A 13,744-nucleotide genomic window follows, 5' to 3' on the forward strand; every position below is an offset into this window, starting at 1 on the left:
ATACCCATTTAGGAAAAATCAAGAAACAAAAACCAATTAAAAAAAAAAAAAGTAGCCTAACTGGAGTCACGATACCCCGAGACCAACCCAGCAAAACGGATAACGAGACAAATGATACCTTATACAGTCTACATAGCCTATTGTGTGTGTGTTTTCGTGTGTGTGTGTGTGCCTATTGACCTCTGCTCTCTGTCCATGGTGCTGAAACACAGTGACAAAATGAGTGTTTTCACTTTTCTCATAAATATGCATTGTGAACGTGAGATGAAGGCCTACGATAAAAAATATCCTGCTCGATCTACTTGCAAAAAAATCAAGGCAACTTTTTGCATAAAATTATTATGTAGAGAATGCAAAAATACTATTTGTATGAACTACATCCATTTTTGAATGCAAGGAATACATTTAGCAAGTAAAGTCTACTTAGTAAAATTAAGTTGACTTCACTTGCAAAATGTATTTCTCACGATAGAAAAATTATGTAGTTCTTATGAAGAAAATCTAGTTACCTGTGCATCAATGGCTATGCCTGCCTGCTTCTGGAGTCATTCATCCCTGGCTTTGTAGGCGACATAAATGTTGAGGACGAATGAGGTGAGCGCCTCAGAAAACTGAAATACACCAAAGAAAATAGAACCCATCGTTACTGTTGCTTCATTAAGTTTCTTGGTCTCATTTTTCACTTGCAAAATGCTTCACTGAGAGTTACAACCAAGTGATTCATAAAACATCAGACCAGCCTGTATTTGTACTATATGACTTCAACACAGACACACACTAGATTAGGGCTGACCTCGAACAGTCGACTAAACTGTCATTAGTCGGATAAGACTGTCATAAGTCGATAAGTCGCAAAAAAAAGTGTGCGTTTGAATGCAGAATTGTCTAAGATACCATCCATAGTGTGTACGTGGGTTTAAACCGCAATCCTGGTCTGGTGTATTGTAAACGCATAAGCAATCCAAAAACCGATGAGCCAATTCAAGCAGAAATGCGGACTGAATTCATAAAATGTGTGTCAAGCGCAGCTAAGCTAACGGTGCTAACCTAGCGAGGCAGGAAAAATAATGAGCCACGGGCTAAATTTTAGCCACTAAGATAAAACGGCAAGCTAAACTAACTCCATTCAGATAACAAGGCAGGCTAAAATAAAGCTGAAGGCTACAAAAATAGCATCTAATAGCAGGAAAGGCTTAACTGGCTTAAAATGCAAGCAATATTGGACTTTTTAACCTCATATTTTTTATTTATCCGATTTTTGAAAAATAAACCAGTCAATACAACACTAGAAATACATATGAAATACATATTAACATTGCTCTGAGAACTTAATTCTTACCTTAAACTTCAGTCCACATTCAGCCAACTGACGAAATGACCGCAGATGACAGAAGATTTGAATCCTCCCACTTCACAGTTCAAAGAGAGTAAACACAACAAGATCATTGCTTGTTGTGTGTGGGTTTACATAAAAACATTGGCTGGGATTACGTACATAGTCTATATCTTGCTAAGGAAGCAATGCACAATGTCTTATCATTAGGGCTGTCAAAATTAACGTGTTACCGCAGGGAGATACATTTCTGGAATTAACGCGTTCATTTTTTAACGCAATTAATGCATGTGCAGAATGTAGGCCTGTCACGATAACTAATTTTGCTGGGCGATTAATTGCCCCAAAAGTGATTGCGATAGGCGATAATATTGCCGTTTTGAGACCATTTTCAACTAATATAATGATACTGGCATAATAATGCAAGTACACCCTTTCAAAGATCAATACCAGGGCTTTGGGCTGCCCGATTGAGTGAGGGCTGCCTTTCAGCAGTGAGGAGGATACGCCAGCTGTTACAACTCTGCTCACGTGAGCGCGGTTAAGAAAAAGTTGCTAGATTTGTCGCTGGTCTTTAACAGCCTTATCGCTATGGCGGAAAGTCGGCAAATATAGCGGCAAAGTCGACAACATGTGTGATTAATCACTCGCGGACTCTCCCTTCTCTCTCTCCTCTGTCTCTCTCTCTCTTTCTCACACACAAAGCGCCGACACACCGGAGAGAAAACTCATGTCATCAAGTCTCTTTGATAGAGAGAGACACGAGGAAAACAAACAAGCTGCAAATGTAAATTATTGTGGCCGGCAAAAAATGATCGCTCATTTTAATTTACCGTGCGATTAATTTATTTATTGCATATTGCGACAGGCCTACTCGGAAGCAACAGGAGAAACATTCTGCTCCATTCACGGGAGGAAACAAACGTCTGCAGTTTTCAGAGGTCTGTGTGATTAATATGTGACATCAACATAACGTCGGCTTTCTGTTACAAATGAACAGTCCCATAGTATGTGGTCGCGCATGCAAACACACACGCACACACACACACACACACACACACACACGTGCGCAAACTGCAATCAGGGATGCAAAACCATGGATTCACCAAATAAATGCCATTCTATAGCCTATCCTATATTTTCTCAAAGACATAGGAATAGAGACAGCCAAATTGAAGTATGGTGTGGTAGCATCTGTTTTAGTTGATTTTAATTTATTTGCAGTATTTACACCATCATTTGGATTTTCAAAGAATAAAAAAACTACATTTAAATGTATATTCACCTTCTGCCCTTTATCTTTCCATTCATACAACAATATACAGAGAAAATGGTAATTTTTTGGGCCTATTTCGAATGGTAGAATTAATCGTGATTAATCCACAGAATCCTGTGATTAATCTGATTAAAAATTGTAATCGTTTGACAGCCCAATTTATAATACTAACAAATGCAGATTAAGTCCAGGACTAGATTTGTTTTTTGTAGAGATAAAATCATATATTTTCAATGTTAATATCACAGGTGAAATTGTGTATTTACATCCTTTCAGAATATTTTTTTTCCGCGTAGTAGGGTGTATTTAGGTGCTTAGTGTGGGTGTGAGAGACAGAGAGAGAGTTAGAAACTCCAGGAATTGTGTAGGAATTGTGTATAAAGTCGAAATATATGACCATCTGCATAAAGCGCCTTCTTTTTGACAAATCGGACGAACGGCACTTCGGACCAATGCGTTCCGTTTTCGTAACATTGAACCATTGGCATAGCGGCAAGTCGATCAAATGGGAAATATTTCGGACCATTGAGACGTCAGAACAATGAGGCGTTGGAATTACGGGCAGGCCCCTCTCCGGCAGCGTGTGTGATTATAATTTTAGCTTCATGACTCCAGTATATTCTGCAGACTCAATGTCCCCCACTAGCGCCAGTATTATTTTGACCGGTTAAGGGAAGAATTCATTGGGCAGCTTTCTTATTTAAGGTAAACAGTAGCCTACTAACATCTTTAGAACTGACCAAATGCCTACTAAAACGGTACATCCCATAGAAAAGTAAGCTAACGAACATTAGCCGTTATGACCATGGGTTATAACTTGTTAGCTAGTGGTTAGCTATACTGCCTGAATAAATTAAAACCACACGTTGCATATCATCATTGAAATTATTATGCCACTCACTCGGAAGTTTAAAAACATTAGAAAACCAGACTTACTTTGCACAGTTTCCGTGGGGATGAATCTCTGAAGGCTCCTGTCCTTATAGTAGGTCTGTGTCCGTGTCCGTGACCGTCAGTCCAACCGACGGCCGCGGCTCCAGACGGAGATGATGAAGCAGCTCAGCTGTTTATTAAACCACCGCAGGTCCTGGTGTTGTATGTATCCCATCCTCAACTTCACCGTGTCACACAATAAGCCTCCTGTCCTGTCTTTTTAATGATCGGAAAACCACCGTGTGTTTCGTGAGGGAGGCGGCTGCGGCAGTGATCTAGTTCGGTCTCTTCACGTGTAAACACACCCGGTGGCTCAAAGCTAGCTAGCGCCGCTTATATTCTGTCACAGAAACCGTGGACTACATTTCTTCAAAGGCTGGAGTACACAATACTTCTCCATTACTTAAAAATGCGATGTAAAACTACATAAAAAATATGAACACACTAAATGACAAATCTTCAAATCACTGCTACCTACTACTAGGCTACTGCCTGGACGTAACAGATGCATTCACGTTCGGTCAGTGTCTACCAGATGCCATGTAATATGACGCGTTTGACGTAGGGGGTTTGCATATTCTTTTTCAATGGGCATGTCCATAATAGATTATGTATAAATCTAGAAATAGTTTTAACTTCCAACACACACTTTAACATTCAGAATAGTGCTGACCTCCAATACACACGATTAACGTTCAGAATGATGCTGAGAAGGATTATGGAAAGTCAAATTGTTGTTAAGAAGTTGTGATTTTTTAAAAAGCTGATGATGATAATACAGATGGTTGTATAGGAGATATACAGATGCAAATAGACAAGGTTTAGTCAAATAAACAATTTCGATTTAGACTAGTATGAAAGAAGACATTTAATGGAAGCAAAATAGCCAAAAATCTCAAAAACTGATCATTGCTTCTTGATTAAATTATATTTTTGCCCGCAGTGTCTCCCCTTATAATGACATAACTTCACTATTAAAGACACAAATATGGATTGAACAAGCTTTTTATTCGTGCAGATCCAAAACATAAGAACAATGTATTTACAGTCCAGCCCACACATCATGTGTATAACCACAAGGAGGCGCTGTGACATCATGGTTAAATTGGAACCTGAACATTCTGAAGAAATAGTAGAAAAAAAAATGTGTGTGTGTGTGTGTGTGTGTGTGTGTGTGTGTGTGTGTGTGTGTGTGTGTGTGTGTGTGTGTGTTGTTTATTCATTTGTATTTACATTAGGCTAAGCTGCAATCTTCTGTAACATTAACTTTTAATTTCGCATTTCCTGACAACATTTGAAGTGTCAACGGCGGTCTAAAGAATTCACTGTCGGCTAAAAACTGGTTTAACACCTTTTTTATATGCAAGCAAAACCAATTAAACAGCACATTCCACTGTCATTTCTAAACCAAGGCAACATTCAAGCTTGCGGTGTAGGCAGCGTATGCTAACAATGATTATTTTGTTCAAATGTAATACTCAAAATACTTCAATCTTGCATCATATTGGCTCAGACCTTACAAATCTGATTTATTAGACAAAACAGCCTCAACTCTCTTTAATCACAGTATTTAGAACAAAATCTAAGATTTTAAAGCTATAGTGCGTACATTTTCCATATAAATGAATGTTGGTTACATCAAGTCATCTCGAAATGATTTGACACAAAGTTGATTAAGCCTATCAGCTCCTACAAAACTCTCTCTGTATTTCTCAGGGTGGCAGCGTTTACAAACTGGTGTCCCCCCTTGACACTGGTGCAGGAGCTCAGAAAAATCCCAAGAAGAGCCCAAATGTTTCCAGTTGTTGATTCTACTGCTAAGAAAAAAACCTGGACGTACAACAGTAATTACTTAGAATTCCTCAAGGGGGCAACATAATCCCTGCGTTCCAATCCCCATACTTCCCTACTATTTAGCATGCCAGAAAAAGATTTAGGATGTCCCAATACATATACGTCATTTATAGTATGCTGAAAATACCTAGATGCCCCACTACCTCCATAGCATTTAGCAGTATTCGTCTTCGTTCTTGACATTTCTCGACATAATGAAAAAAATAAAATCTTATCTGATTTTTTTTCTCTCCTGTGGCCCTAAAACTCTTCTGTACTTTAGTATGTAGTGTAGTAAAAAGAAAATGTGATTTGGAACGCAGGGAATATCTATCTATAGCATAACTCAGATTCATTGATAAATTAATCAATGCATCACTTTGAAGGTGCAACTGCAGGTAATATCCCTGAAGAGTGAGCAGTCGAAATCGGCCATCAGTGTCTTCCATCCGGCTTTGTACGGGAGAATCGGGAACTTGATAATAATTCTGGTATTTGGCTTCAGATCTGAAATCCTGTGGGGCACACAAAGAGTAAGGATAATTTAAAAATAAACAGATCATAATGGAATAGTTATGTGTTGCTATCAAGATAATGGCAGGGCAACACTGCTTTTAAAATGACTAACTTTTTGGATTTTTTTGTTGCTTATCAGATCAAGTAAAATTATTATAATTAAAAAAAAACACACAAATAGTAATTATTGTTAAACAAAACAGCTCAAAGTGTAAAGAAAAGTTATTGAAGTATGTTATGAATACATTTTAGGAGATTTTAAGAATAGTAATATTTTTATATTTTTATTTATATTTTTATATTTTTATTTTTATTTTTGTATATATTTTTATTTTTTTATATGGAAAAGGGGTAGGATTAAATAAGTGTATACTTCTTCCTGCTCCTTTTCGGGCATGTCACATCAATACAGATAATTTGTTTTCTTTTTTTTTTCTTTTTGTGAAGTCTTTTAAACATACATTTTGTTTGTTGTATTTTTGTGCTTTTCATTTAGTTTTGTATTGTTTTTGATATGTCTGAAATAAAATTAAATTAAAATGAAATGAAATAGTTTGATGATACTCGGGTTAATATTGTGAATCGCAATTACTTTGGCCACGATATGTGACATGGACATTTTCATATTTTTCCGGACACACTCACACACACACACACTCACACACACACATACACACACACACACACACACACACACACACACACACACTCACTGATATTCAACGGGCTCCCTCCACAGTCCACTGCCAGAGAGCGTCAGTGTGCACTTCTGTAGTTTCTCTTGGACCGGGTTCATGAAAACCAGTTGCCCCATTGTCTCCACGCCAACTCTTAACTCACCAGACACCTGCAACACACACATTTTAACATGTTAAGATTATTCAGCATAAATTACAAAAAACATGTCATTTTCCCTATTTTTATCTGTCTTTCTCTCTTGTATTCATAAACAGTGGGTGCTGTTGTTTCAATAAGTTTGCAATGTTTATTTTTAAAGGTGTATCAACATTCTGGAGAACGCTTGTTGACAAAATCACTTTTTGTCAAAATCAGTGAATATGTACTCATGATCTGCTACCTGTCTTCACTGTGTGTGCTGAATGAAACTATGGTGTTCATACACAGCCTAGGCTCTGTAAACAGGTGTGTAAACAAAGGGGGGGGCCACCGTAACTAGCGACAATTAATTCAATTCAACGCAATGCAGTATCGCTACTATTTTTTTCCACAGTTTGACTAAGAAGAGATACTAGCAGAAAGATGATAGACAGACAGACAGACAGACAGACAGACAGACAGACAGACAGGAAGACACTGAGAAGAGATACTGGCAGAAAGATAAATAGATCGACAGACAGACAGATAGACAGACAGACAGACACACAGACTGATATAGAGACACACAGACAGACGGACGAACATACAGACAGACAGACAGACGAACAGACAGACAGACAGACGAACAGACAGACAGGCAGGCAGGCAGACAGACGGACAGATGTTCCACTGACCGAGACAGAGATGGGAGGGTCTAGCAGCACGATGTCACCCTCAGCCAGGTATGTTCCATTTGGAATGTCTGTATCCGTGACGACGGCTGACACCTTCATGCTGTCGCTATGCAACATCGCTTTACTGTACGCCGAAAACGGGACCACTATGGGGACAGACACATCTAGAGAGAAGGGGACAGGCATTAGTTAGATGGATAGATAGATAGATAGATAGATAGATAGATAGATAGATAGATAGATAGATAGATAGATAGATAGATAGATAGATAGATAGATAGATAGATAGATAGATAGATAGATAGATAGATAGATAGATAGATAGATAGATAGATAGATAGATAACACAAAAGGAAAGTTCCTCGGAGCACCTTTAAACAGCGAAATCTATGTGTAGAAAAAAAAACTTCTCCATAATAATAAGAAGAGAGTCACCTTTCCCAAACGGCAGCGACTTCTCGGTGGTCTCGTGCTGTATGAGTTGGAACGACCCACCGTTGTAGGTCATGGCCTGGACATTTATATTGATGGACACGGGTCTGTTTCCTCTACGGTGGCTGAGAAGGACCAACTTCAGTCTCACATCTTTACCGTTCCTTGGTTTAGACATCTGCAGAAAAACACAAGATTTAAGATTTAAGATTTTTTTTAGGTAGGCTTTATTATTTTTATTTTCCTTTATAAGACAAAGAGAGTGAGATAGAGAGAGAGAGAGAGAGAGAGAGAGAGAGAGGGAGAGAGAGAGAGAGAGAGAAATAAAAACACAAATCAAGCCTGGACTGAACCGTGAGATAGAGGAACTCTTTACGCCTACACAGTCTGCCACACGTTGCCAATATCAAGAGCATTCCTGATTAGGGCGAGATTCAAAACCACATACAAAGTAAATAAAAAAATTCAGTTGAAAAATACCTGTTTGTTTTATAGGTCAAAGATATGGGCTGGGTTAACCTCACCTTTACTGGTAGTAATTTAGAATTAAATAAAGATATATTCAAAACTTTAAAGGTGCTACGAGGAACTTTTAAACATTTCTGAAACAGTCTCAGTTTTCCTCAGATGATCATAAATTACATGTAACAGAAAACGTGACCATCAGTGCAAAAATGCTTTTTTTTAAATAGTTTTTTCTTAATGCCTTTGTCATGGGTATACGCTCACCCAGGAACAACAGCTGGCATGGTAAAAACACTACAGCTTTTGTCCAAAGAGGATGCAAGAATGAACATAAACTGAAAGTAGTACCCAACTACCCAACCGTATGTAGGCCTAAAAGCACAGATGAAACAACAGTCGGTTAATCGATAACTTAATTTGCTATTGACTGTATAGACAGACAGACAGACAGACAGACAGACAGACAGACAGACAGACAGACAGACAGACAGACAGAAAGAAAGACAGACAGACAGACAGACAGACAGACAGACAGACAGACAGACAGACAGACAGACAGACAGACAGACAGACAGACAGACAGACAGACAGAAAGAAAGACAGACAGACAGACAGACAGAGAGACAGACAGACAGACAGAAAGAAAGACAGACAGATAGGCCTACTTTATTTATCCCGAGGTATAGTAATACAAAATATAGTAGCAATAGTAACTTCTGCGACACTTACCTCTTTAAATCGTAGTTTGAGGTGAGGGTCGTCTGTGGTTGGTTCATTCGGGGTCGAGGCATTTCCAGGGTTCACATCTGTCGGCCCGGACGTCCCAAAGGTTTCAGTGTTTTCTACAGCCACCACCCCTCCATTCCCAACTGGTTTATTCTCTCCATTAATGTCTGGCGCCTCTCTCTCTCCATCCAAACCCTCTGTCTCCTCTCTCTCTCCGTTCTCACCTGTCTCTCTCTCTCCATTTACTACTGGCTTATTCTCTTCATTCCCAACTGTCCCCTCTATCGCTCCATTCTCACCTGGAACTTCCCTCTCTCCATTTACTACTGCATTCACGTTCTCTCCATCCGATCCATTTGTCCCCTCTCTCCCTCCATTTACTACTGGCTTATTCTCTCCATTCTCAGCTGGCTCATTCTCTTCCTCTTCCTCTTCTTCCTCATCTGTGTCTTCGCTGCCGTCGGCCTCGGAGTAATCTCTGGAGAGGGCGTATTCAAACACTGTCCTCTCCTCGTCCGTTCCTGTAATATTAGCACATTGAAAGCCTCTTGAAACCTGGTCTAATATAGTAAAAATCCATATATGATATCAAAATTATGTGTCTGAATATAGCCTTTTACAAAAATCAGATTGAAAACAAATGTTCATTAACATAGTTTTTTTTTGGGCATAGAGCGCGTACCATATTGGCTCCGGCCTTCGTTGCAGTGGTCGCTGGTTCAAATCCGACCCGTAGACCTTTACTGCAGGTCATCCCCCCACAACCCCCCCCCCCCCCCCTTGAAAATGCCAAAAATAATCTTAAAAAAACATATTTTTTTTTACTGTCTAGAGACTGTTGTGACAGGAATGTGTTGGCGGGGTCTGCCGTGATTGGTTCAAAATACTTATTGGGTCATAAGAACCAGAGCATAGCCCGCCTCATCTAAACCAAATTTCTGTACCTAATATCTTTCATTTGGATTGATAAATACGACTAACTCTTTTCAGAAACTTACTATCATTGTAATAACTCCCTTAAATTACATATTTAGAAGGATTTTGTGGATTTGGGAATACATGGGCTTTAAGTACATTTTTTATCAGAGATGCTATTTATAAAGGATAACATCCATGTGTCTGTGTGTGTGTGTGTGTGTGTGTGTGTGTGTGTGTGTGTGTGTGTGTGTGTGTGTGTGTGTGTGTGTGTGTGTGTGTGTGAACCTCACCCTCTTTGTGTTTGTAGGAGTCTGTGATGTTCAACCTCTTCCTGGTGCCGACCGTCTTAGTGGAAATGCTCTGACCGATTCTCTTCGTATCCGACAAGAATTGAGTTTCTGAACCGTCTTTGTTGACCTGGCAGGACACACACACACACACACACACACACACACACACACACACACACACGGGTTACATTCAAGCCATGGCCAAATGAGTTGACACAAAGTTGATCAAGCCCATCAGCTTCACAAAACTCTCTCTGTATTTCTCAGTATGGCAGCGTTTGCAAACTGGTGCAAGAGATCAGAAAAATCCCAAGAAGAGCCGAAGACATGTTTCAGTTGTTGATTCTACAACCGGTATATTTTACGTTTTAATTTTATGTTTGTAAATCCTTATAGTGGAAGCATGAAAACATTTAAATAAAATAATTATACAAAAATTATTTGATTGGGCTCAGCCTCTGTACAGCTGGTGTAGTAAAAACACTACCGCTTTTGTCCAAAGGGGGTGCACAAATGAACAAAAACTGAAAGTTCCTCGGAGCACCTTTAACATATCATTAAATGTCATGTTGATGAGATTGGGCACAACCGATATATTTATATGTAGCCTGTGTAAATCCTTATGGCGGAAACATGGAAAAATTACATAAAAATTATTATTAAAAATAATATTTGTTCACTCACCATCCAGTCGATACAGTCAGCGTTGACCTCAGCATAGACAAACGGGGTGTCATACGTCAGATCAACTTTTCCATTCAGAATGGCTATGACGGAGGCCGGGCCGAGGCAATACACACCTACGGGAGGACAGATAATATATTCAGGAAATGGACTGAGAGGTTTTTTTCACCGTAGAATAGTTTTGATTTTGATTTATTGTGAAGTGTATCTTTAAGACAATTTTTACCATCAAGTAGTTGTATTAAAGAAAGATTATGCTGTTTTAAAAAGAATATTGCTAGCTACAGTGCCCCCTTTGTTGACATACCCTTTGTTTACATACCAATTTACAGGGCCTAGGCTGTTGTAGCACTGTTTTTTTTCAGCGCACACACAGTATTGACAAATAGCTGATCGAGTGGAGATATGCACTGATTTTGACAAAAAAAAATCAATTTGACAACAAGCGTTCTCCAGAATCACTTACTCCACCTTTAAAGTTCATGTAGATAAACCAGAGATAATCTGTACCATTGCTCTTCTCCTGAGGTAACACCACCGCTTTCGAATAATAACAGAAGCTACGGTGGCCTTCAAGGACAAGAAGCTAGTTACTTAAGATGGCATCATCCAACACTGCCTCAAGTCTTTCCACAATATCAAGTCTATAGTACTTCTTCTTCTTCTTGGTCTTCAAACAAGTGCATTGCCCCAGGACGCCCACTATATAAAAACGCATAAGGCCGTTTTCTACACACTGCACCTTTTTTTTTTTTAAGATTTTTTTTTTTGCATTTTTATGCTTTATTGATAGTGTAGAGACAGAGTTGAAATGGGGCAGAGGGGGGAGTGACATGCAGAGAACGACCGCGGGCTGGAATTGAACCCGGGTCCGCTGCTGGCCCGGGGCCCATGGGGGGGGACGCCCTACCAACTGAGCTAAAGGCGCCCCCACACTGCACCTTTAAAGTGTTTATAGATAAACCAGAGAGTCTGTACCGTTGCTCTTCTCCTGAGGTGTTGGATCCAGAACTTGCCAACCGTCATAACTGCCGTCTGCTGCCAGGTCTGGTCTCTTCATCCAAGCCTCCACCCACACATGGTAGTTCCTGAACACAACAAGTAAGTCAGTAACATTTATTTATTTATATAGTTATCGAGACACATTCACAAAATGCTTTACATTGCAGAGAAGGCAATGATAACAGAAGATAAAAATAAATACACAAACAAAATAACCAAAGAAAGAAACATTTTAACACAATGTTTTGGTTCTGCAACAGTGCATGTGACTGAAACACAACTAAGCTGGGGAACCGGTTTTTCAAAGATCTCTAGAACATGTCGTAGCCGTGAAATCTGAGCTATAAACATGCTACTTACATCTGGCCACTTTACACCAAACAAAACAATTTCAATGACATCAAGTCATCTGCTTTTTCAAAATCTTTTTGGTTGTTTTTGCAAAATCAGTGAATATCTCCTCACAATCCGCTACCTTTAGGCCCTACTAAAAAGTGTGCTAAAAAGTAATCCAGTGTTAAACCTGCAGTGTTTAGAATTTTGGGTTTTATTTCCTAGCAGATTTTGTAGAAAGTAATTATAATATCCATAAGTACATTTAATTTAGTGCATAATAGCTGATTTTTTTTGGATTTTTCCCTTAGAAAGGGTCTCATGCATGTCCATATTTCTGCATATTTTGGACCATGTCCTAGTGCCGCCATCTTGAAAGTGTCATAGTTAGAATGTCATCAGGTGCATTGTTTAAAATGTTTAATTGTTCTTGTCCTTGAAGGCCACTGTAGCTTCTGTTATTATTCGAAAGGGTTGGGGTTACCCAGGGAGCGTTGCATTCTAGAACTTTGTAGAACTTTCTTGATGATGTCATATTACACACTGCACCTTTAATACACAGACTAGGCTCTGTAAACGTGTAAATGTTGCTAGCTATGGTGGGCCTCCTTTGTTTACATACCCTTTTGTTTACATACCAGTTTACGAAGACCTAGGCTGTGTATTAACACCAGATTTTTGTTTTCAGCGCACACACAGTACAGACAGGTAGTGGATCGTGAGGAGATATTCACTGATTTTGACAAAAAGTGATTTTGACAACAAGCGTTCTCCAGAATCACTGACTGCATCTTTAACTGCTGAACACTCAATCGTGTATAACTTACAGTATTGTGTCTGTCTGTCCTGTATGTAAGTGTCTATCGTTTTGTGCTGATAATATAGTTTACAGTTTTTTTTTGCCGCTAAAAATGGCGCTATGAGAGTGGTGGTAACAAATCAAGTACTTTGGCATATGACGATGAACTATCAACCCTATTTTTCTGTTTACAGAGCGATCATGCCACTGTGTTGTCAAGATTGATGGCCTCACAATCACACCTCTTTGCCCTGATTTCACACTCTGTCTCCCGGGCAATTGGCACAACGCTCTGGCTTATATTTAGTTTCATGTTGTTGTTGTATGTCAGTGAGCGGTTAACAACTCTCAGTGCTAAGGAGTGGCACCACTTACAGTACATAAACACACCCAGGGGAAAATTGAAAACGGTGTGCCAAAAACCGAAATGACCTAGTTATCCATTGGCATAACAAGTTCACACAATACAAGTGTCTACGCATGATTTTAAAGCTATAGTGCGTAACTTTTTTCATATAAATGAATGTCTGGTTACATTCAAGCCATTGCCGAATGAGTTGACACAAAGTTGCATTAAGCCCTATTAGCTCCCACAAAACTCTCTCTGTATTTCTCAGTATGGCAGCGTTTACAAACTGCTGTCGCCCCCGCCACTAACACTGGTGCAGGAGCTCAGAAAAATCCCAAGAAGAG

General features: G+C 39.3%; 1 protein-coding gene across 1 annotated transcript in view; it reads right to left on the reverse strand.

The window, feature by feature from the left end:
- Positions 1-4,531: 4,531 nt before the first annotated feature.
- Positions 4,532-13,744, reverse strand: part of LOC307249879 (protein-glutamine gamma-glutamyltransferase E-like) — a 20,452-nt gene continuing 11,239 nt past the window's right edge. The window contains exons 8-15 of the mRNA XM_080026766.1: positions 11,896-12,005; positions 10,918-11,033; positions 10,234-10,360; positions 9,029-9,546; positions 7,838-8,012; positions 7,403-7,566; positions 6,605-6,738; positions 4,532-5,890 (exon numbers count right to left, since the gene is read on the reverse strand). Coding sequence (XP_079882892.1) covers positions 5,743-5,890; positions 6,605-6,738; positions 7,403-7,566; positions 7,838-8,012; positions 9,029-9,546; positions 10,234-10,360; positions 10,918-11,033; positions 11,896-12,005 — 1,492 coding nt within the window. The 3' untranslated portion in view covers positions 4,532-5,742. The remainder of the gene's footprint in view (positions 5,891-6,604; positions 6,739-7,402; positions 7,567-7,837; positions 8,013-9,028; positions 9,547-10,233; positions 10,361-10,917; positions 11,034-11,895; positions 12,006-13,744) is intronic.

The sequence above is a fragment of the Ammodytes marinus genome, assembly GCF_949987685.1.
Source record: "Ammodytes marinus genome assembly, chromosome: 4".
In the NCBI taxonomy this organism is placed as follows: domain Eukaryota; kingdom Metazoa; phylum Chordata; class Actinopteri; order Uranoscopiformes; family Ammodytidae; genus Ammodytes; species Ammodytes marinus.